The sequence below is a fragment of a genome (assembly GCF_019968985.1).
Source record: "MAG: Porospora cf. gigantea B chromosome Unknown PgB_NODE_111_length_38274_cov_573.707, whole genome shotgun sequence".
Taxonomy (NCBI): domain Eukaryota; phylum Apicomplexa; class Conoidasida; order Eugregarinorida; family Porosporidae; genus Porospora; species Porospora cf. gigantea B.
This window is the reverse complement of record NW_027178522.1, coordinates 76-21,037: the sequence shown is the minus strand read 5'-3', so window position 1 is coordinate 21,037 and position 20,962 is coordinate 76. Positions and strand designations below refer to the sequence as shown.

The following is a 20,962-nucleotide window of genomic DNA, read 5'->3' as shown; positions in this document are numbered from 1 at the left end:
TCGTACACGTGTGCTTCTTGGAATTGAGAGGTCGGAATCGGGCGTTTCGTCAGAGCACGAGCTCCTCTCTGACCAATCAGACCAGGAACAAGAACTCGTGCCTCTACAGTCACCAGCCACTACACGACTAACTGCAAGCGATTGACACGACATATGCACTAATTCACGTCATGGAGCCTCGCCAGCACCAGAGCAATAGACGCGACACTGATCCAGTGGACTCGTCCCCCACTCGTCTAAAGGGCGCCCCAGAAATCCGAGACATTGATCACGGCCGGGAGTCACTACAAGGGATGATTCCTGCTCTGGAATCTCCACATCACTTCGACACCCCCAAAAAAAACCGGGTGACACATCGAAACGAGATGTGATGCTCCGCCTAGTTGAGTGTCGAGAGACCAAAGCGTTTCCTGACTCAGTCATCTGAGGGTCTGTCAGTCGGGGCTCGGAAAGTGAATGAGCCGTGGGGAGGTCCGTGGAAGGGAAAGACTCATCGAAGTCGCTTTCGGTGAGAGGCAACGTTGACAATCTCGTGGATCGGTGAGAAGGAAAAGCTTCTGACGCTAGATTCGTCACTCGGATAATGCTCGTTAAAGATACATCATCAGGTTCGCCCATGCTGATCACCTTTTGGAATACACGGCCGGTGGTGCCTGCAATTTCCAGGCATGCAGGTGCTGTTGGCGCGCAGATACTCGCAGGCTCCGCGATAGGAGTGCTCACCTCCGATTTTTGGGAGCCCCGTTTCATCTTTTCCGCAGCGCGTTTCAGGCGGCTGTTTATGAGTGACTTGACACTCACGACTTGTCAATGACCACCCACTCAGCGCAGAATCCAGAGTGTCTTTTCCCCTCTGTGGCCTGCTGAACACGGAGATTAATGTACTCAAACGTAGAAAGGCCCCTGTAGACCAAGTAGGTGTGGAGCACGACCAACTGAAGGTCCAGAAACACTAAATCATTGACGCGCCCGTGGCTCACACAGAGGGACATTGATAACAAGCAGTACCGCGCAACATATATATATTGCCGCTACGCTGTATCCTCCATACCGCTGCGTGAGTCACCCTGCGTCTACTAACCTCAATCCAAAGGGTTTCCACGTCGTTGGTAAGTATGGCACGGACCAACACCACAACAGTGAGGATCAACGTGGCCAACGTGAGCACTGCCACCAGACATATCAAAGCCAAGAACAGCCCATAGTTGTGCTTGCCGACGCAGTTATTCAGCCACTTGCAATGATGATCGAAGTCCGCTATGCATTTGTTGCAGGTACGGCAATGCTTGCTTTTCGAGTCGACCTTTCCACACAAGTCACAGAGCACGTAGTTGCCCTCTGGAGCCTCCGAAGCAAACACCAATGAGTCCACCGGATCCACTCGCGTGACAAGCGCCGCAACAACAGCAACGCTCAACGCTATTGCGAAAAAAAGGGCGCCGACTGAAATGCTCGCAGCCACAGGTAGCGACGGCAGCGCAATGATCGCTGTCAGTCCGAGATCCACCGTGAACACGACGAAGGACACAATCTGAAGGGCGTTCAGTGGATGTTCGAATCCATTGCGCCGGCAAAATTCGGATGGGGAGCGGGATCTAATGGACTCGTCCAAAACGCAACATGATTGCTTGGGCTTTCTGCCGTAATGAAGCTCTCGTACGGCGCTAATGGCATGGCACAATTTCTTGTGGTTTGTAGTCTCTTCTGGCATGCAAGGCTCACTCAATGCCTTAGGCTAAACCTTCGGAGCATAAATCGTTGAAAACGTTGGAATTACTGTAGCATACAGGTGGAATCGCGGCACCAAAGCGACGTTCTTCGGTGATGGAACCTGTTTCGTACTTCGAAGGCTTCGCTGAATAGCGGAATCTGAAGATAATAGTCAGCTTTACGTGTGCTGTGGATTAGAAAAGTTAGAACGAAACGGCAATTCCTCCATTTTACGAAATCGCCTGTTCCGTCTTCTGCGGCAACTGTCAAGTCTGACGTGTCAGACGGTCTCGAGTTTCTTGCTCATACACTTGAATCAACGCCTCGACTTTCTTGTTAATCAACCGGTCTCGGTGTCTAACAGCCGACGCCAACGCGACTTCCGCTGGTGTATTGTCATCCACCTTGAATAAGACGAGGGACCTCTGAGCATGAACATCTGAGTGATGTACTTCCCATGCACCTGTCTTCCACCTGATATCTTTTGGAATCGTCAACTGCGATTGGTAGGTCTCTGGGTGTCGAGGAGTGCTGTGCCGGAGATACCAGTGAAGGGCCTCTCGAAGTGCACCGGTGCGAGACCTGCCGGTTGCGGAGAACCACTTGCGAACCTGAACCCCGTTCTCGAGGCCATCACACTCCCACTTGTTCAAGAAACGGTAAAACTTGATACGATTGAATATTTCAGAAACTGCAGGGAGAGATTCCGTGCTGACGCCTTCAGAAACTGAAGGGAGAGGTGCTCCGTCGGAGTTATTTGCAGGCGTAGCATGATCGTCGGGTGGACCTAGAATGCTGCGGACCATTGCGACAATTTCCTGGATCTTCTTCTCTACAGCTTGTGAGCGATACTCGACAGCAGCTCTATAAGCGTCCTGCTTGTCAACATAATTCTTACACATAAAACTTTTCTCCATTCGATGTCCGTGGCAGATGATTCTACATGTCCAACACTGCCGTTTCTCCTGCCAGTACACACCTGAGTTCAGTGGAATGTTTCGCTCTCGGCAGGACAACGCTTGATAGAAGCAACGGTCCTCCTCGCCAAGAACCACTGGGAACGTCTCCTCTCGACGACGTCCATCACTCCAGCGACCTCTTACCTTCCAAGACTTCATTTTCGGGCACCAGGACAGCCTCATTCCCCGGATTACTTTGCGTATCCACCTAACGCCATCAGGCTGCGCAATTCTTCGTTGGTTGAATTGATGCTTCAACAAACTAATCTCATACTGTTCAGCCGGCTGCCCACAGCCGTCATCGAAACGGGCGTTGAGCGTGGTACGGGGCGAAGCCCTGGGCAGTGCAGCTGGAAGGGACGTTGAAGGGGCAGCCTCAAATTGCGACGTTGAAGGGGCAGCCTCAAATTGCGACGTTGAAGGGAGGGGAGCCTCAAATGATGACGTTGAAGGGATGGGAGCCTCAGATAGTGACGTTGAAGGGTGGGGAGGCTCAAATGGTGACGCTGAAGGGAGGGGAGCCTCAAATTGTGACGTTGAGGGTGGGGGAGTCTCAGAGCGCCCAAGTATACTGGGATATAACTGCTCTAGCCGAGAATAACACATAGAGAATAGGTGCGGATCGAGATCTTGCGGCTGAGAGGAAATAGTAGACGACCCCAATTCAGAGGGTTGCGTGCCAGAGAGGCCTGAAGTGGAAGGTTGCGTACCTGGTAGGTCAGACCAACTGAAAGTAGAAGGTTGCGTACCAGCCCAACCGGAAGTACCAGAAGGGGCGTAAGGTTGTGTACCAGGGAGGTCAGAGAAACCGGAAGTACCAGAAGGGGCGTAAGGTTGTGTACCAAAGACGTCAGACCGACCGGAAGACGAAGGTTGCGTACGAGACAAACCTGAAGCACCAGAAGGGGAGGGCAGTTTGGGCTTTCCAGATGCTTGTGGAGTCCCATCAGATCGGCAATCCGATGAAGAAAACCAGCGATTCATCACTTGCGTGAACGGAGAGAAGGAACTGACGTACAAGAGGCCTGATGAGCCATGTTTACGAACTTTGGTGACCTTCATAGAAATGAGTAATATTGCGCACTGCTGATTGCACTACGATATCACACATGAAGGCTGATCGCAACTACGATATCACACCCGAGCGTTAGGGACTAACACACCTGCCTAATCATGGTCACCGCATCCTCTCCGAGGCCCTCTGGAAGGTACTCCATCTGCAGGGTTTCCACGTACTTGGGGACGTACACTGGCACTTCCACTGTCTTATGAGTCGTTCTGATTCGGGGGGCAGTGTACTCTCGGACTGTTGTCATGTGGCATGGGAGAGGAACGAGCCTCTCGACCTCGACAACCTTTTGTACGTCGTTGAAGACGATTGTAGGCACGTCCACATAGCTGGGCACCTCCACCTCGACAGTGACGAACTCTTCCTTAACCTGTGGTACTTTTATCTCCTTGTGGATTGGAACCTCTCTATACTCGACCTCCGGCACCTCCACGACGATTTCCTTCTCAACAATCTTGGGCACCTTCTTCACACGTTGCTTGGTAATATAGACGGGCACCTCCACTATCTGCTCCTTTACTACTTTAGTAGGTACATGCACGATTTCCTCGTGGTAGATGTGGTTCTCAATAATACGCTCGCGTGTAACAGTCTTTGGGACCTTCACTACACTAGCGCTCACAGTATGCATGACGTCCTCGTCGGTGTGCAGCTGGTCGTAGAGACTTTCCATGGCGCTGAAGGACCCTTGGTGGAAGGAGGGCGGGGCCGCCGAGGCCTGCGACTGCGAAACCAGTCTTACTGGCGGGCTGGTCGTGACTGAATCAAGCTCGATCGAGTTGGACATCACACGCGACATAACGAAAGTTTGAGATTTTCATAAGGATACCAGTCGATGGGCGACCAGAGGCCCGTTTGTATACGTTTATGTGGACCTGTGTTGGTGCAGGAGCCTCTCAACGAAGGCGCTCACGAACCTATATCGGCGCAAGAGCCTTTGCGCTGAGACCGCAATTGTAAAGAGATTCTAGAGGCACCAGACCTAAATCGGTGCAGGAGCCTCTCAACGAAGGCGCTGAGACCGCAGACCGCAATTGTAGACAGATTCTAGAGGCACCACATGTTTATGGGACGAACCTAAATCGGTGCAGGAGCCTCTCAACGAAGGCAATCACATCACTCTAATGCAGATCTTCATCATCGTCGTCCATAATGGGTCTGGCCTGGGCTGCCTTCAGATCAGCCTCCGCAGCAGCAACAACAGAAGGGTCAATCGAGATCTCAGGGGCCTTAGCGATCTCTCCCACGATTTCGAGGTCGGGTACGTTAACCATACGACGGATAATCCAGAGGAATGGCTTAACGAAGTTGTAGTTGGAGCGGGCGCTAACATCGTAGTATTGCAGATTACGCTTGCGGTGGAACTGAATGTTTTTCGCCTTCACCTGTCTCTCCTTGACGTCGACCTTGTTGCCTAGCAGCACCATCGGGATATTGGCAGCCACGCGTTGGATGTCACGATGCCAATTAGGAACATTCTTGTAGGTGATGCGGGCGGTGACGTCGAACATGATAATGGCGGCGTCGGCCTTAATGTAGTACCCATCTCGCAGCCCTCCAAATTTCTCCTGACCTGCAGTGTCCCAGACAGCCAAGCACACACGCCCATGGGAGGTGTCGAAATGCAATTTGGACACCTCGACGCCAAGGGTGGGTACGTACTTCTTTTCGAACTCGCCAGTCTTATGACGCTTGATGAGTGTCGTCTTGCCGACGCCTCCATCACCGACGAGGATTAGTTTGAACGAAGGGACCTGGGCTTCAGCCATCGTAATCTGTTAAACCTGGAATTCTGAGGAATTCATGAATTCAGCACTGTGGGGGCCGTACAGTACCCTACCTGTTCGCCTTGCAGTCGAGGTACACCGGTCTACGTCGCTGCTTCCTGTCGATGATCTGACCCACGGGGATTGTTATCACTTCTCCACTCGAGATTTGCATACGGTGCGTGACTTGTTGGATTCGGTTGGCAAGCGGTGCTTAATAGAAGCGGGTGAACGCCGACTTTTCAAACGGGGCATGGCACCTTTTTTCGTATCGGAGGACGAGTCGCTGGATTTCTTTCAGACTGATGACGTGGTCCAAGCAGTCTTCAATCTGAAACGGGTACGTCCAATCATCCAGCCTAAAGACAAACGCCAGAAACAGCGGAGTTCTCGATCGAGGGACCGCAGCTCCACAGCGTGCACGCGCGCACACCCTCCCGCCGCACACCGGCGCACCCCACCTGTCTCGAGCTGCTCACGGGCCAGCAGATCCAGTAGCTCCAGCAGCTCCAGCAGCTCCAGTAGCTCCAGTAGCTCTAGAAGCTCCAGCAGCTCTAGTGTTGTGGTGAAGAAAGTCGTAATGAAGGCTGCAAAGCCTGTTATCACCCAACCTACTCCCCCTCAACCCTCAATCTTCGAGAGGTTGGCCGGTTCTTACACCGCGGCCATGACATTCGAGGTACTTCCTGTGACACCCCTCCTGCCAGCCTTAGCCTCTCTCTCCAGAACGATTCTAAGCTCGACAGGCCCGTCGATGACAACTCTAGTAGCTGTTGTCGAGAGCGTGGAACCACTCAAATACCGCACACTGGATGCTCCCGGCAGGTCAATTGCCGGCCGTGGAGGATTCGAGATCCGGTGGGCTGCTGAAGCTGTGGAGACGTCCAGATCGTTTCTTAGGCGGCAGGTGGACTTTTATTTTTCGGACTCCAATCTGGAGAAGGATGGGTATCTCCGCAGTCAAATGGATGCCACCAACCTTACGGTCCCGGTCAACGTCGTGGCTGGGTTCAACAGGGTGGATGCTGCTGTGAAGGAGGCGCTTGGCGAGGCTGTGTCCAAGGATGACAAGAAGGATTTTCTGCTGTGGTGCATCAAGGCTGGGTTGTCTAACGTGGAGGTTGTTGAGATCCAAGGCGCTCCTTTTCTGCGGAAAAGAAAGGAAGAGGAGTCTTCATGCGAGGAATGCCAAGCCGAGCCGCCTGCCAAGCCAAGCAGCGTGCCTATAACCGAGTCGATAGCGCCGGTTAATCGTGGACTTGGCATGAGCGGCGTGCTTCGAAATCTTCGAAACTCGTAATGCTAACGTGTTGGTGAAGGTTGCGTGCTTGTTGTGCACAGGACTCAAAATTCTTTCCATACGAACTCCAACTCACCAATTCAAATTTCATGGGCTACCCTCTGTTCCAACTCACCAATTCAAAATTTCATGGACTACCCTCTGTTCCAACACACCACAACTCATCTGAAAGCTGCCTCCTTCCTTCGTTGGGGTGCCGGAGCTTGATCAGGCTACCGGACCACACGCTATATTTTCTGTATCCGAGATAGTATAGTGGTTAGTATTTCCGCCTGTCACGCGGAAGACCCGGGTTCGATTCCCGGTCTCGGAGTTTTTTATGAATGAGAAATTTGATGCCAATCTGAGCACTGTAGTGTAAGAGCTGCAGCTCTGGTGGCAACCTAAGCACTGTAGCGTCCTCAACAGAGAGGGGCAGCCGCTGGACGACAACTCAAAATGGTGAATCGAAAGACCAAATGTGTACCAGCGTGTGAGCCACAAGCCAGTTCAGTTTCCTAGCCTGCAGCGCTCCTTGCTCCTTTGCTCCTGTAAAGTCACAATTTTTACCATGTTCGGATCGTCTGGTGGTAGCAGCTCGAGCTTTAGGTTTGGCGCCAGTAATCTTCAATCCTCCAGTGCAGGGGGCTCTGGAGCTTTCGGAGCAGGTTTCGGAGCTGCGTCGACAGGACCTGCCTCCTTCGGGGCGGCGTTCGGAGCGACATCATCCCCGGCAACGGCAGGAGGTCTCTTTGGAGCTGCATCATCCCCAGCGACAGCAGGAGGTCTCTTTGGAGCTGCATCATCATCCCCAGCGACGGCAGGAGGTCTCTTTGGAGCTGCCTCATCCTCCGGGCCAGCAGGAGGTCTCTTCGGAGCTGCGTCGCCATCCCCAGCGACGGGAGGCCTCTTCGGTGCCCCAGCGACAGCAGGAGGTCTCTTTGGAGCTGCATCATCCTCAGCACCAGCAGCAGGTCTCTTTGGAGCTGCATCATCCTCAGCGCCAGCAGCAGGTCTCTTTGGGGCTGCATCATCCTCAGTGACAGCAGGAGGTTTCGGAGCTACGTCAGGAGGTCTCTTCGGAGCAACGTCGTCTTCAGCGACAGCAGGAGGTCTCTTCGGTGCTGCATCTTCGACTTCCACGGCTACCGGAAGTCTCTTTGGAGCTGCATCATCCTCACCGACCGCAGTAGGAGGTCTCTTTGGAGCTGCATCTTCGACTTCGACCACCGGAAGTCTTTTTGGAGCTGCATCGTCGACTGGTACCAGCACATTTGGGATTCAGGCCCCAAGTCCTGCATTGGACTCCCTTCTATGTGATAAACTTGAGGACGTTCTAAGAGGATTCAGTCTACGCGCGCAGAAGGAAGCCACTGCATTTAAGAAGTACGCCGGCACGGCTATGACTCTAGACGCCGAACTCCACCTCCATGGCAAGAAGATCAAAGGACTGCAGAGCCAGCAAGAAGCGATCATCAGTCGCCAAATTCAAATCGACCGAATGCTGGATCAGCATTACGTGCAGCAACAGGCCATATCTAGGGGGTTGGACCGAGCCATAGATGAGCTCAACAAGCAAATCAGCCCCTCTGAGGGAGAGAACACCCTCATTAGTGCGGCGCATCGACTTAGCAACGACGTGTCCATCCTCGAGGATCAGACAGCAGAGCTCCAGCTGAGTTTGAACAGTGCTACAACGAAAAAGTATCCGGAGGTGGTGGTTTCGATTGTCGAGACGCTTAATTTACACCAACAAAGCCTTGATGGTATACGTCATAGTGCTGTCGATTTGAAGAAGAGGATTGATGACCTGGAAACAGAGCTGGTGCTTTAGAAACGTCCTTCGCGCCTCTATGTATATGGTTTGCTACAGAATCATCGACTTGCCAATACCTGACACGTCACGCAAACCTCCTCGGTAGCCTGATATCCCTCCTCCCATTCGATCTCGAGCCAAATCGACACACAGATCCACTGCCGGCTGGTTTGTTCGCGCGTGATGAAGACGGTCCAAGGCGTCCGTCATCACTTGGGCAGAGTAGTCGTCGAGTTGCTCTCGTTTGTTGCCTTCGCTGGCGGAGGCGACGGCTTTCAGCCGTTTCCTTAACACTCCAAGGAATTCTTCGAACATAGGGACATTGTCCTTGATGTCACTCACTTTTCTCTTTGCGTCTGCAGTCAGCCCAGCATAGATATCTCTCTTGCAGTAGACTCTGACGTTTATGAAATCCCGAAGGAAGTTGTACATCTTTTCGGCTTCCGTGTCACCTAAGATGTTCTTTGCGACGTCATCCATCTCCATCTCCAGTGTTATAAAAGGCTTCTTGTCTTTTAGCGCTCTGGGGAGCTTTGCCTTCTTTGATGGTGCTGAATCCCACTTCAGAGACGAACCTGGCGCCGTGAATGCCTTTATAATGGCTGATCTCAGATGATTCATCTGGTAAGACCGGAACTCATTCATCAAGGATGATGGCATAATCAGGTTTCCCGGCAGTTGATCAATTGTTTGTGGCTCTTTCCTGGATTCCACGTGAATGAATGCTACCATATCGCCAGCAGTCACTCTCGATGTGGGAAGCCAAAACGAAAATGTCTCTTCCTTGAATATGTTAGTGCTGGTGGGACTGTGGAACAGCAGCGGGTTCGTCAGCGACCACCGCATTGGGAAGTACCGAGGTTTCTTCACCGCCGGTCGACGCATTGAGGTGTCGATAAAGTCATCTGGAATCCGAATGACCAGGTCAGTGAACACACGTACGAATTGTTGGTTGGTTCCCATGACGGGCTCTGAAACGCATTCCGAAAGATTTGGTGCATGGAGGTCGCCTCGGAGGAAAAGCTGAATCTTTGCTGATTTGCTAGTTTTCGCCTCTGCTGGGAGAACAGGAAAGAAAATCTTAGGAAGACTGTCGTTGAACAGAGTCAACGCGTTTTTCTCCTCAATGGCTAGAGTCGTGGGTGCATCAGGAACCGAGGCACACTTTTTGCAAGCGGCGAGGGTAGCCCTGGAGAACGAGGAGGGTGCGTTAGCAATGTCAACAGCGTCTCCGAGTCTGTAATCAGAAGATCTCAATGCTTACTCAGCGCACAGCAACGCTGTGCAGTACTCAAGAGCCGTGCTATCCTTCACTCCTAGCACCCCCAGAATCCTGAGCGTCCACAACCACATGTGCAATGGAAAGCACACTGCGAACGGCAATGGTGAGCTCCAGTCGAAGGAGAAATTCAGCCATCGCGAATGTTATCTCTGCCGCTTGTAACTCTTGGCGAATTCGGGGACATCTCAAAACACCGTCCTCCCTCTGGCGACATCCGTAGGTTTTCGTGCAAGCTGAAGGACATATCCTTGGAGATGCTGGAGGAAGTGGACACCGCTGTATTCCTTCGTGAGACTAGAAGCCGATTCAGACTCAGAATTCGATGTGGGTCATGCTGTTGAGGAGTTCTATGTGCAGTGTGGAGACCGCGAAGGCTCCCACCTCGCTAGGGTACTCCACGGCGATCCAGGAGTTTGCGTAAGAACGGGCTCCGCGAGGCTTGAGCGTTTTGGGACGGCGATGTTGAAACCAGTATACATCACGCCACTGGGCTCGCAGCTCGGATTGCAAGCCTCTGGCGCCGGCCACTTCGAAGTTCGACTTCCCAACGCTTCTCTTGACTCTACGGGACTGAGGGTCTCGGCATGGGCCCTAGGTTCAGTGAACAGACTGCTTGGAAGGACAACCTTGGCCTTGAGTACTGTGGCGGAAGGATCGGTTCGGCAGGCATTGTCGCTTCGAAGTATGGATGGTCGCGAGGCTTGTGGTGTAGGATTCGCTTTCTTCTTCGAGGAGGTGTACGACCTCTTGATGGTCCTAGGCCCAGCGAACTTCGCGCTGCAAGAGACAGCACTGGCAGACAAGTCCTCAAAAAGTGACTCACTGTTCTCCACAGAGGATGCTCTGTTGCTGGGAAAGTTAAGATCAGAGGACGTTCCAGTGCACGTCGACATCGGAGTTAATCATCCTCTGACTCGGAAAACGATCCGCTGTGTTGAGAGTCAAACCATCGACGAGCACGCGTTTTCCTTCAAGGAGCCGAAGCCCTTGCTTATTCGCAGTGGAACCGTCACCGACCTCAAACTCACCTCTCTCAGCGTGAAGCTTATGAAAGGCAAAGCTGTCGTTGCTCGAGGCATCTGCTCGCTGATGTCGGCCATTGAGGCTCTTGAGGTGGAGTGCCCCGTGTCTGTTTTGGACGCCACACCGCTGACTGGAACCCCACTGGAGGGCGTCCTCGTGGATGGCGAAGAGTGGACATTCCAGTCGTCCTTCTACGTGCCGATTCTACCACCAGTATTCCAGACAATACCTTACGCAGACCGGCCGAGGTTGAATTTCTTCGCCTGCGAGGTGAGAGTGGCGGCTCTGAACTCTTTGGCAGTGCTTCCTCGGTTCGACCAGCGAATACGTGTTGAGCTGATTCAAGGGAGCTACTCGGCAGACACTTCAATCCCAGTAGTGCTGCCATCTCCGGCAGTCGACCACGCGCAGGCTGAACCAGCCAGGTTTACAGCTGACCACCTAGCCTCTCCGTTTCCGGACCCGTTGATCGTGACTCTACCCATCACACTGCCAGATCTCGCTGGTGTTTGGCGACCTAGCGAGGCCGAGAAGCATAAGCTCGTCAAGGAGGGCATCTCGCTACTCCTGTGGCTCCAGGGGTCGGTGACCTCGGAGCTAGTTGGCTGGACGCGGCTGTCGTTGATGGACGTTGCGCAGGCTAGTCCGCAACCAGTAAATTTCTCCGGCGCTCTCACACCAGTGACCGGCAATTTTTCCGCCCCGGCCATAGAGTTGGATGTCAGCTTGGTCCCGTCAATAGCCATCAATCTGGAGGCAAGCGAGGGGTCGAGCACACCCCAGAGCGTGCCGCTGCGTATACGTCACACCATCGACCCCTCAGAGGCGGTTCTGCTGCCTCCGGACGCAACGAGGGCTGCACTAATAGGTAAGATAGCAGGCAAACGCCTTGGAAAGGCTTCTCTTCCAAGCAGCGCGATGGTTGTCATGGGCGACCAGGTTAATCTCTGGTCGCTCATTCCTGCAGCCACCGCAATGTCTAAGGCGTTGTTCGTCGACACAGAGCACAATGTGGAGGCCGTTACCCACCTGTACCAGTCATTATCATTGGGGAAGTCCAATTTCGGGGGCGTCGTCAGCGTTCAGCCGCCAATAATGACGTTGAGCAGGAAGCAAGGATCGCCGCTTGACGCCGCAGTCCTTTGGTGCTCCCTGGTAGCTCCATTGCTTCCCAACACTGCCCAAGCCGTGGTTCTGCTTGGAACGGGGTTCAAGGGACCGGCATCGTCAGTTTACTCCCTCTGCTACCCTGGAATCGTGGGTTCCGGGCTGGAACTAGTCACGCCTCGCCTTCGGGTAGTTGGAGGTGCCGTGACGTCGTCCTTGCCCTATGTTGATGCTTCCGATGCCCAGGCACAGTTGGCCCGTTCCAGAGTAGATATGGTGCTGACACAGGGAGCGGTATACGTTACCACAGGCGGATCTGTTCCTTTACTCTCTGTGGATGAGTTTTGGAACTTCAACAACGGCGATATTTGGACAGCCTTCACAGGCGCTGTGCCTGCCACAGAGGTAACCACTGGTCTGACGCTCTTACGAACAACCAGCCTCACCAAACTGGACCGACTTTCCGTTCAACGCGGGCTGGAGGCGCAGATCATGAGAACACACTCCCTGAACAAAGTTATCACGGAACCCCTCCGAGACTACCTCCGGACGATCTTAGCCGTCTACCTGGAGTTCGTAGCCTCGTGGAAAATGGCCACCGACACTGACAAGCCTGCCTGGTTGACCCAGATGGCGTATGTTCGGCAGTTTCTCCTGGGAAACATCCCAGATATGCACCGCGCAGAGCTGGTTTTCGTGGACATGGATACAAGTCACGGCAGAACGACATCTGAACTCTTTGCGAGGCTACCGGAGCTAATGGAAGGTGGCGTGTTGATAGCCTGCGTTCGGCTTCACACTGTGGCTTGGCTGACATTGCCAGTGGCAACAGCGTTGTGTTTGATACTGACGCCTCTCTCTGTAGTGGAGGTCAGCTCGCTGAAAACTGAATTGATATAGTCGGAAAGCCATCTGTAGAATCGGGATCCCCTTTTAATATAGAAGAGAACACGTCCATCTCTGTAGTGGAGAAGCCATCTGTAGAGTCGGGATCCCATGTTAATATAGAAGAGAACACGTCCATCTCGAGTTGCAACCACTACCGCTTCTATAGTTCCAGTAGAGCTGCTAAGGATCGCTTGACCGTCTTTCTTCAACGTGCCATTTGCGTGTAGTGACCGGCCTAGAACGGAGTAGATCTCCTCCAAAGCGAACTTGAGAAAGGGAACAGGACCCACCAATAGGCAGGTAACGTTCGTCGCCTCGGTAAGTGTACAGGCTTGATACGTGTCTTCTGTCTTGCAAGAAGAGACAAGGGGCCAGACATAGACCTCATCGGTCTCCGATCCAGCGATTAGCAAGCTAGATCGAGAGCTTAACACTCCCTTGAGCATAGACCTCTTTTGAGTGTGTCCTCGGAATCGCTTCACTACAGAGAGATCTTGAATGCTAACCGCAGATATTCTAGAGTCTGCCGTCGTGACCATCAACCATTCATCCGACCAGTCGAAGCCAGTGACCTTACGACTGGCTCGGCCTGGTCGTCTGCAGTCGATTTCGGCAAGGAATCGGTAGGAAGGGTAGTAGTACAAAATAGCTCTGCCGCTGCGGACTCCGACAGCCATGAGGGTGGAGCCGGGATTGATGGATAGCGACGTAACCAGGTCGGGGATCCGGAGGTACTCTTGCATATCTGCCTCGGCTCTATCAGGGTTCATCCTCCACGCCTGAACCGTGGCGTCGAGGAAACCAGCAACAATTTCGGAGTCGTTGTGGGGGTTGAATACTACCGCAGAAGGGTAGTCCGAACAATAGATGAGATTAACGGCATGGCGACCAGCATCCAAGTCCCAGATGAGAATGGTTTTGTCAAACGACGCGGAAGCTATTCGTTTTCTCGACCCCCTAGAGAATTCAATGTGAACTACCGGTCCTGAATGACCGGTAAGACATATTTCTGGATCATCGTTGAACAGGCCGCCAACTGCGTTGCGTTTGACTTTCCAGAGGCTGATCGTTCCATCCTGCGTTCCAGCAGCTAGCCACACCCCTTCCTGATCCATGGCAAGCGCCCAGATGCACTGTGGGGCTTGTAACCTCCTCACAAGCCAGAAGTCTTTGAACGGCTCGAAGCTCTTTGAGACGCAGCGACTAGTCGTACATGCAGCTGATGTCCACACTGAAGGCATGTTCGGCTTATGATTCATGATCTCCAGAGGATGTCGCATGGGTCGTAGATTCGCCAGTACCCAACGCCGCATACGATCCCGCTTTTTGCAAGGTGTCAAGTCGGCTATATCGAACCTCTGAACGCGTTTCCGTCGGAGGAAATGATCCTCATCGTCGACCTCGTGAGCAAATATTGGATGTGAGTCAATGTTCGTTACATTGACCGCCACCTCTTCCCCCGTATCGAGATTCTTCACTCGCACAACATTTTCGTCTGTACTCTCCCCTTGACGTTGCGGGGTTGAGCTTAGTCCAACACTGCAGAATAACTCGCTGGAGGAGTTTGAATTCATTTGTATTAAAAACCTGACTTTGTTCAGCTAGAGAATTTTGATCTCAGCGTCTCCAGGACCTGGACATCTAGGTCGTCACGCATGTCAAGTATGTCTTCCATAACAGCAGAGATGTCGAGATCCAGCTGCTTCCAGATCTTGAACACGTCTCGCTCCGCACCCTTGAGTCGTCGTTGGGTGGAGTCGTGACGGTGACTGGTGTCCTGCACAGTCCGTACGACATTAACATACTCATCTACCGTCAGCTTAATGGCCGTCTCGACCCAAGGGTCATAGACCTCAGGACGGAGAATAGCCTCGCTTGTCATGACGTGCAGGTAGTTCCTCACAGGTTCCAAGAGGTGAGGAACATACGCTGATACCTTCGTTGGCGCGGACTTTCCGGTCAGAACATAGAGCTTTGGGATGGCTAATGCTCCCAAGAGTACCTCCGATACGCCAGCAAGCAGTCGCTGGGTGGTTGCTTTTCCCATGGCGTCCAATACGTGGCCCAGCTCTTTGCCAACTGCGATGAGGGGTGCCATGTGGGCTTCCAGCTCGTCTGGACTGGGCTTGTGCAGCAACTCTCTCATGGCGTACTCTATGAGGTCTCCGGGGGAGAGTGCCGCTTGCATTGATGCGACGTCCGCGTAAAGGTACCCCATCAGGACAGGGTCGACAGTTTTTTGAGATGTGAGATGCTCGCATTGAGCAGATATCATCTCACAGCTGCCTCTAATTACTCGGGGAATACAGGCACTCAGCAAAGCCCTGCCGTCAGCCGCTTTCGATCTCAGAAGTGACAATACCTCGGAGACCACTGTGCCAGCAGGTGACCAGCACGCCACCTCGGACCCTGTAACCACATCCGAGGCGATGTCAAGCCAGGACACCACTCTGAGAGTGGGCTTCGACTGGCCAAATCTCTCCCAAGCCTCCGTGACACGGGCATCGGCGTCGTGGAGGTGGATTGACACGGCAACATCCGTCAACCACAGCTCCTCGAGTGACCTCAACTCCTCAGCGACACAAACCGGAACTGTGTGCTCGCTGTCAGGGTACAGCGTGCGTTCTTTGTCCAGGACGCAGGCTATATAACCTCTGGCCACGGAGTACGACTTCCAGAAATCCGCAGGTGAGTGGGGACTTATCTGCGTTGACGATATTTCGGTCCCCTTACTACTCCCTCAAAGGCGGCAGCCGCCTCTTTTACTGTCGGGGCAGCCACGCATCTGAGGCCCAATAGGGCCGGTTCTTCAGACACGGCAGCGCAGGAGTAGAGTCTCCAGAACAGAGCATCTTCAGAAAAATGCTGGGCTTTGGACTGGCGGAGGAAATCCACAAAGCAGGACAACGTGCCTGTAGAAGTTGGCTTCTTGACCCATCGAGTCGAGAGGTCCCGTACCAGCTGTGCCGAGGCTCCCAGCAACGTAGCTGACCGCCAAAGCGAACCCAGCTGCTTTGGATCTGAACCGAGAGATAGAGCGGCCGCTCGAATGTGAGAAAGCAAAGTCGTTCTGTAGGACTCCAAGCGGGCATAGGGATCACTCTGGGCACGGTCTGACCGGATGCAGTGGTGCAGCAGGCGGGCGGCATTCTCAAGATGGGCGAAGTTTGAAGACTCGTCCAGTGAACTGAGCGTTGTTTCAAGCTCTCCCAAATAACAATCCGACTCCAGCCTTAACTGCACCTTGCGAGCCTGGGACGTCAGTTGCTGATGCTCCGACGCCAAATCCTTAAAGGCAGACTGTATCTCGGTCGCGGCTCTCAGGATGTCACGAACCCCACCGCTCACCAAATCGATTGATGCCTCCACCTTCCCCACGGCAGCAAGGTCGAGGATCTTGAGCTGTTCACTGAGATTTACCAGGTCTGGGTACTGCTGGTTGACAATCTCGTAGAGCACGGATTGAACCTTTGTTTGAGCTGTCTGCAGTATTTTCTCCAACTTCTCCAACGGCACTGTTTCCAACGCAGTCTCGAAGTACGCCATCGCGGAGAAGTCCTCCGCTTCCAAAGCGGAGATGCCGCCAGGAACTGCCACTTCGCGCAGCATAAATTGAACTTTCAGATTCACAAGAGCAAGATCAGTTTGAATAGCTTCATCCGTGTGCAGAAAGCACTCCTTGCTTCTGTCGGGTCTGGGTTCGAGGAAACTCCAAGGAGTAAGCCTTTGTCATTAGAGGTGTGTCTGAGTGAACTCCAACCAAAACTACCCACAGCGCGGCTCTCTACCCTTACCTGCCATGCCTTCAAGGGTAACCATTGCAAGGGATAGCGGGAGCCCCAGCGTCCGCGTTACAGCTGCTTGGCCTTTGGAGTCTGCAATCCTTAGAACCCGCGCCATTGTTTTGGACAAACGGCTAAGATCAGATACAGCCAGAGGCAGAACTGAGAGTAGTGTGCACAATACTCCTCCAAACATCAACGACAGCTGAAGCCGCGTGAGGTTCTGACCTTCATGGAATTTTGTCACTCCTCCAAGAGTGCCACAAAGTGTCCAGAACACATAGTATGTTGGAATGACAATCATAGCCTTGCCACGGCTGAGTCCCAAAGAGAGTAAGTGGTTGGAGCCCAGTGTTGAGGCCACAAGGATGCCCAGGGAGAGATACAACTGGAACATACCCCATGGAGCCGAACAGGTGACGACAGCCAGAAACTCCTTCAGCTCCAACACGACGAAGGACCCCACGACACCAGCCATCACCCCATAGATTATTCCCACCCACAACGGAAATCCATCTGCTCCGCGTGTGAAGTCCGGTGGCGAGATGTGCACACCGCAACACACAACGTCCGCCCTGGACACGGGTGAGTAGCCTGGCAGCGGAGCTTCAGTGTGGCCGCTGCGTTGGCTGCACATTACAGGCTCACGCTCTCACATGGGTACTGAATTGTGAACCCCAGAAATGCTTCTCCCACATAGATTCGTACATGGTCACCATAGCCAGCCCCAGTGTAACAGAAGCCAACACAACGCCAAGGAATACCAGAAACCACAGATCCGACCATGAATCTGTGCCTGAGACATCAGGGTCCTGTCCCGCGTGAGGAAGAAATCCTACAGCTCCACACATCGTCAGACCAACTAAGATTCCGCAAATGCCAGCGACAGCAGAAACAGTTACGGGCTCATGGAGCACCACCTGCATTGTCTGGCATCCCGCAACTCACGGAACTCATAAGGGCGTTCACCACCAGACCCACACTATTGGTAGGGGCCAACACGCTTGCCGGAGCGAAGGCCAGCGCCGAAAAGTGCACCAGGACACCCAACAGGTAGGCTGCCTGAGATACGGCCCACGTCGGACTGGACACTGGGTACATGCGCAGTTTTCCAGTCGACATCGCGTGCTGTTCTATACCTTTCTTCGTGAAGACGGAACCAGCGGCCATGATACTGGCACCAACGACGGTCAGCACGATCCCAACCAAAGTTGAGACATCCTTTGGAAGTTCAGACAGCTTCATCCTGAGTCATGGTGAGCGTTAATCGGTAATTCATGCAGGCTATTGTCGATGACGACTACTCTGACCTTGAGGATGAATGGTTTGAGTCGATTAAGGTGAGAACGTGGTATGCGTACCACAGATCAAAGATGGACTTTACATTGGCAATATAGCTTCTGTGTTGGATGTCGACTTTATTGAGGGCAACCAGGTGTCCGGTATTATCAGCTGTTTGCGGAAAGAGGACACAGATACCGTGGAATCAAACCTCGACATCCCGGACCTCGAGGTCATGTGGTTGGCTACGCCTTTCGAGAAGGACATAGATGATGAAAACAGTCAAGTTGGTTTCTTTTTGTTCCTATGGGAGACGCTATCATCGGGACTTTTTAACTTCATCGAAAGCCGCTTGACTCGAGGGGATTCAGTGGTGATCGCGAGCTACAACGGCTATGACCGCGCCCCCTACGTGGCACTGGTGTACCTGATGAGGCGGTATAACTGGGGGTGCCAAAAAAGCGCGCAGTTCCTCGAAACGAAATGCGCTCCGCTGGATGGGGGTCTGAGCAATGTAATCAGCAAGCGGGTCAACGTGGCTTGGAAGCAGGAAAGTACCGATTCCTGGGAATGCGATGCTGGCCGCATCATCGTCGGCGAGCAATTCGAGGATGGCTTATGGGCCGATGAGGTGGTTCAGACATGTACGTTCTTCAACAGTCTGAGTAGTATTCATCCACTCTTGCGGTGGTCTGACCACCGGACGGAACTGTCATGTCAGCGAGATGAGCAAAAGAAGAGCGTCAAGTTTGACTTGGTGACGTCCCCCACCCTACCTCCTCCTACTCGGCCCATTTTGAAGAACTCTCTGATCTCAGAACGGCGGCTACAGCCCGAGTTTAGACTTGCGTCGCAAAGGAAGGCTCGTGCTGTATCCTCTACAATCTCCCAGAATACTGAGGGGGCACCTGCTAGCGTTGCGACTGTCGAACACTCGAGGTCCCATGCTGACTCGAAAAGGGTTGATGCTGTAATGTCTAACAGAGTGCCCCCGCCTCAGCCTTCGCCGAAAATCAAGGCGGATGTGGAGATCCCTGAAGTACCCAGAACCAAAATTCGGTCCCTCAGTCCCCATAGGGATGCGCCTGCCAAGCTCCCCCTTCCGCCCTCCCCTCCAGACCCATCACTAGCAGCGCTCAGAGTTCCGGTCCCTCCTAGAAGTTCTGCTGGGATGGTGACGACCCGAATGAGTTGGGCTGTACCTGCCGTAACTGCCTCGGGATCTCGACTTCTGCGACCACCAGCCTTTTATCCTCTGGCTAAATCTCCCCAGATTCCTGAGGTTCGGTCGGAAGTTCGACCGTTTTTGCCGGTTGCAACAAATCCCACAGTACCCCAGGCCAGACCTGAAGTGAGGTCACAGGTACGACATGTCGGAGTACCCCAGGCCAGACCTGAAGTGAGACGATGCCCATTGGTACCCCAGCCCAGACCCCAAGTGGGAGTTTCCACGGGGCCGCTGTCCCAGAAGGGCCTTACTCGGATGGTACTTCGGCCTCCCGCTCCTGAACCCACCGCTCGTATTCGTCTATCGGCTGAATCTGTAACCCGTTCTACCACGTCACCAGTGGTTAACGCCACTCTAGCTACTGCTCACACAAGGCGAACACAGCCATCAAGACTCTCGGCGTATCCGCCACCCCAGAGTCCCGCTTACAAGCAAATACCGCCTCCACGCCTCATCGAACGAGTCTCTCTGCCATTACCAAGGCCTGTGGAGAGGCCTCCCGTGGTATTGCTCTCAACATTCGACCGCCCCCTGTCTCGCTGGCCAGAAACCCATTCCCAAGTCCCACAACCTCCTCACCTCCCACATTCTCCCTTAATGCGTCACCCCCCACGAGACTCGCTCGTTTGCGCTGCCTCACGGCTGACACCTGAGAAATCCTCACGAAGGAAGACCAGACGCAGCAAGAAATGAATGTCGCCTACGAAGCGAGAAGAAAGTCCCAAACTCATCCTTAAAAAGTATTTGTCTGATCTTTCTTGTAAAACGAACCCAATCCAGCTATCTTCGTCCAGTCAAAAATGTGGCAACGCTCACACGCACTCGCTCCCCTTCTTAGTGCTCTTCTCACGTTAACGAAAAAGTAGTTTCCGATCTGTCTAGCGATCCACCACCACGATTGTAAGGCACTCGCCTCCAACCTCGAAGGAAGTGCTCACCGTCTGCAGCGTCTGAGAATCTCGAATGTCGCGCGAGGAGAAGGTGTACATTTCTGCAGCGGCAGCCGCGTCATCGAAGTCTACTTCTCTGGAGTTCAATCTGGCGCACTCCAGCGGAGGGATTTCGTCGAGTGCGTGTTCCTGCGATTGGGAGCAGGACCATGTGGAGTCAGCCCACGCTGCGCGACGCTGAGATTCCTGCGATTGTGATTCCTGCGACTCCTGGGTCTCGCTCCACTGAGACCCCCACGGCTGCGACCAGGAGACAGCGTCTAAAACTTCGGACAGCAGCGATGATCGGCTCGTGGGGAAGGGTAGAAAGGGGGGTGGATTCTCACCTCGCATCTTGGATCTTATGTGCTCTTCCACGCTTGCTGCCATATTCGTAGCGGTTTGCGCTTTATATTTCTGACTGAACCGGCAATCTAACCGGCAACCGTCAAACTGGATCAGAAGATCCCCATTAACGATCAAGAGCACCAGGAAAGAGAGTAAGGTGGATATGCACATCAAGGCGCCCGCCATCTCCGAGACTGACTCGACGTCAAAGTCGTCGTCCATTTGTGCATTTTGCTGATGTAAAGCGAGAAATTCGAACAGGAACCACCGAAGGGCCAATGTGGGCTGGGAGTGCTATGTGTTGTGAATGTGGAAGCACGGATGGAGCTGGGAAATTTTCAGACGTGAATGGAGATACAGTAATCTACTTTTTAAATGAGTGTGTCAGATTTGCCCAGCGAATTGGTGGCTTCAGGTAACCTGTCCGTTGGACCCTCAGCTGTACTCTCAGCTGTGCCCTCAACTGACCCCTCAGCTGTGCCCTCAACTGAACCC

At 53.4% G+C, this 20,962-nt stretch overlaps 14 protein-coding genes across 20 annotated transcripts; 5 read left to right on the top strand and 9 right to left on the bottom strand.

Moving 5' to 3' along the window:
* Positions 1-168: 168 nt before the first annotated feature.
* KVP17_000944 (uncharacterized protein) lies at positions 169-1,711 on the bottom strand (the record flags this gene model as incomplete). Of its 2 annotated transcripts, XM_068515885.1 has the most annotated exons (4): positions 169-775; positions 802-952; positions 981-1,053; positions 1,082-1,711. In XM_068515885.1, the coding sequence occupies 4 exons, from the start codon at positions 1,709-1,711 to the stop codon at positions 169-171; spliced, it is 1,461 nt and encodes a 486-aa protein (XP_068379513.1). The 2 variants fall into 2 exon arrangements, with proteins under 2 accessions (XP_068379513.1, XP_068379514.1); XM_068515886.1 differs by lacking the exons at positions 169-775; positions 802-952 and having other exon boundaries at positions 977-1,711.
* KVP17_000949 (uncharacterized protein) lies at positions 171-371 on the top strand (the record flags this gene model as incomplete). Its single annotated transcript, XM_068515901.1, has 1 exon — positions 171-371. The coding sequence occupies one exon, from the start codon at positions 171-173 to the stop codon at positions 369-371; it is 201 nt and encodes a 66-aa protein (XP_068379524.1).
* A 265-nt stretch (positions 1,712-1,976) lies between the features above and the next one.
* Positions 1,977-2,612, bottom strand: KVP17_000948 (uncharacterized protein; the record flags this gene model as incomplete). Its single annotated transcript, XM_068515895.1, has 1 exon — positions 1,977-2,612. The coding sequence occupies one exon, from the start codon at positions 2,610-2,612 to the stop codon at positions 1,977-1,979; it is 636 nt and encodes a 211-aa protein (XP_068379523.1).
* A 1,211-nt stretch (positions 2,613-3,823) lies between these two features.
* Positions 3,824-4,537, bottom strand: KVP17_000946 (uncharacterized protein; the record flags this gene model as incomplete). Its single annotated transcript, XM_068515893.1, has 1 exon — positions 3,824-4,537. The coding sequence occupies one exon, from the start codon at positions 4,535-4,537 to the stop codon at positions 3,824-3,826; it is 714 nt and encodes a 237-aa protein (XP_068379521.1).
* A 322-nt stretch (positions 4,538-4,859) lies between these two features.
* KVP17_000947 (uncharacterized protein) lies at positions 4,860-5,507 on the bottom strand (the record flags this gene model as incomplete). Its single annotated transcript, XM_068515894.1, has 1 exon — positions 4,860-5,507. One exon carries the CDS (start codon positions 5,505-5,507, stop codon positions 4,860-4,862), a length of 648 nt encoding a protein of 215 aa, XP_068379522.1.
* A 34-nt stretch (positions 5,508-5,541) lies between these two features.
* KVP17_000941 (uncharacterized protein) lies at positions 5,542-6,804 on the top strand (the record flags this gene model as incomplete). 2 transcript variants are annotated; one of them, XM_068515878.1, is made up of 1 exon in its annotated part: positions 5,542-6,804. In XM_068515878.1, one exon carries the CDS (start codon positions 5,542-5,544, stop codon positions 6,802-6,804), a length of 1,263 nt encoding a protein of 420 aa, XP_068379506.1. The 2 variants fall into 2 exon arrangements, with proteins under 2 accessions (XP_068379506.1, XP_068379507.1); XM_068515879.1 differs by having other exon boundaries at positions 5,758-6,804.
* Positions 6,805-7,388: 584 nt separating this feature from the next.
* Positions 7,389-7,817, bottom strand: KVP17_000956 (uncharacterized protein; the record flags this gene model as incomplete). Its single annotated transcript, XM_068515912.1, has 1 exon — positions 7,389-7,817. The coding sequence occupies one exon, from the start codon at positions 7,815-7,817 to the stop codon at positions 7,389-7,391; it is 429 nt and encodes a 142-aa protein (XP_068379535.1).
* Positions 7,818-8,185: 368 nt separating this feature from the next.
* Positions 8,186-8,617, top strand: KVP17_000953 (uncharacterized protein; the record flags this gene model as incomplete). The annotated part of the gene is made up of 1 exon (XM_068515909.1): positions 8,186-8,617. One exon carries the CDS (start codon positions 8,186-8,188, stop codon positions 8,615-8,617), a length of 432 nt encoding a protein of 143 aa, XP_068379532.1.
* Positions 8,618-8,650: 33 nt separating this feature from the next.
* Positions 8,651-9,952, bottom strand: KVP17_000943 (uncharacterized protein; the record flags this gene model as incomplete). The annotated part of the gene is made up of 2 exons (XM_068515884.1): positions 8,651-9,836; positions 9,864-9,952. 2 exons carry the CDS (start codon positions 9,950-9,952, stop codon positions 8,651-8,653), a joined length of 1,275 nt encoding a protein of 424 aa, XP_068379512.1.
* Positions 9,953-10,021: 69 nt separating this feature from the next.
* KVP17_000951 (uncharacterized protein) lies at positions 10,022-12,911 on the top strand (the record flags this gene model as incomplete). Of its 2 annotated transcripts, XM_068515904.1 has the most annotated exons (2): positions 10,022-10,169; positions 10,198-12,911. In XM_068515904.1, the coding sequence occupies 2 exons, from the start codon at positions 10,022-10,024 to the stop codon at positions 12,909-12,911; spliced, it is 2,862 nt and encodes a 953-aa protein (XP_068379527.1). The 2 variants fall into 2 exon arrangements, with proteins under 2 accessions (XP_068379527.1, XP_068379528.1); XM_068515905.1 differs by lacking the exon at positions 10,022-10,169 and having other exon boundaries at positions 10,341-12,911.
* Positions 12,912-12,944: 33 nt separating this feature from the next.
* Positions 12,945-14,212, bottom strand: KVP17_005195 (uncharacterized protein; the record flags this gene model as incomplete). The annotated part of the gene is made up of 2 exons (XM_068515001.1): positions 12,945-12,989; positions 13,055-14,212. 2 exons carry the CDS (start codon positions 14,210-14,212, stop codon positions 12,945-12,947), a joined length of 1,203 nt encoding a protein of 400 aa, XP_068379538.1.
* Positions 14,213-14,496: 284 nt separating this feature from the next.
* On the bottom strand, positions 14,497-17,926 carry KVP17_000952 (uncharacterized protein; the record flags this gene model as incomplete). Of its 3 annotated transcripts, XM_068515906.1 has the most annotated exons (5): positions 14,497-15,603; positions 15,633-16,593; positions 16,669-17,301; positions 17,330-17,601; positions 17,630-17,851. In XM_068515906.1, the coding sequence occupies 5 exons, from the start codon at positions 17,849-17,851 to the stop codon at positions 14,497-14,499; spliced, it is 3,195 nt and encodes a 1,064-aa protein (XP_068379529.1). The 3 variants fall into 3 exon arrangements, with proteins under 3 accessions (XP_068379529.1, XP_068379530.1, XP_068379531.1); XM_068515907.1 differs by lacking the exons at positions 16,669-17,301; positions 17,330-17,601; positions 17,630-17,851 and having other exon boundaries at positions 15,633-16,508; XM_068515908.1 differs by lacking the exons at positions 14,497-15,603; positions 15,633-16,593; positions 16,669-17,301 and having other exon boundaries at positions 17,588-17,926.
* Positions 17,927-17,958: 32 nt separating this feature from the next.
* Positions 17,959-19,883, top strand: KVP17_000940 (uncharacterized protein; the record flags this gene model as incomplete). 2 transcript variants are annotated; one of them, XM_068515877.1, is made up of 3 exons in its annotated part: positions 17,959-18,021; positions 18,048-19,325; positions 19,355-19,360. In XM_068515877.1, the coding sequence occupies 3 exons, from the start codon at positions 17,959-17,961 to the stop codon at positions 19,358-19,360; spliced, it is 1,347 nt and encodes a 448-aa protein (XP_068379505.1). The 2 variants fall into 2 exon arrangements, with proteins under 2 accessions (XP_068379505.1, XP_068379504.1); XM_068515876.1 differs by having other exon boundaries at positions 18,048-19,883.
* A 185-nt stretch (positions 19,884-20,068) lies between these two features.
* KVP17_000958 (uncharacterized protein) lies at positions 20,069-20,689 on the bottom strand (the record flags this gene model as incomplete). The annotated part of the gene is made up of 1 exon (XM_068515914.1): positions 20,069-20,689. One exon carries the CDS (start codon positions 20,687-20,689, stop codon positions 20,069-20,071), a length of 621 nt encoding a protein of 206 aa, XP_068379537.1.
* Positions 20,690-20,962: the final 273 nt, after the last annotated feature.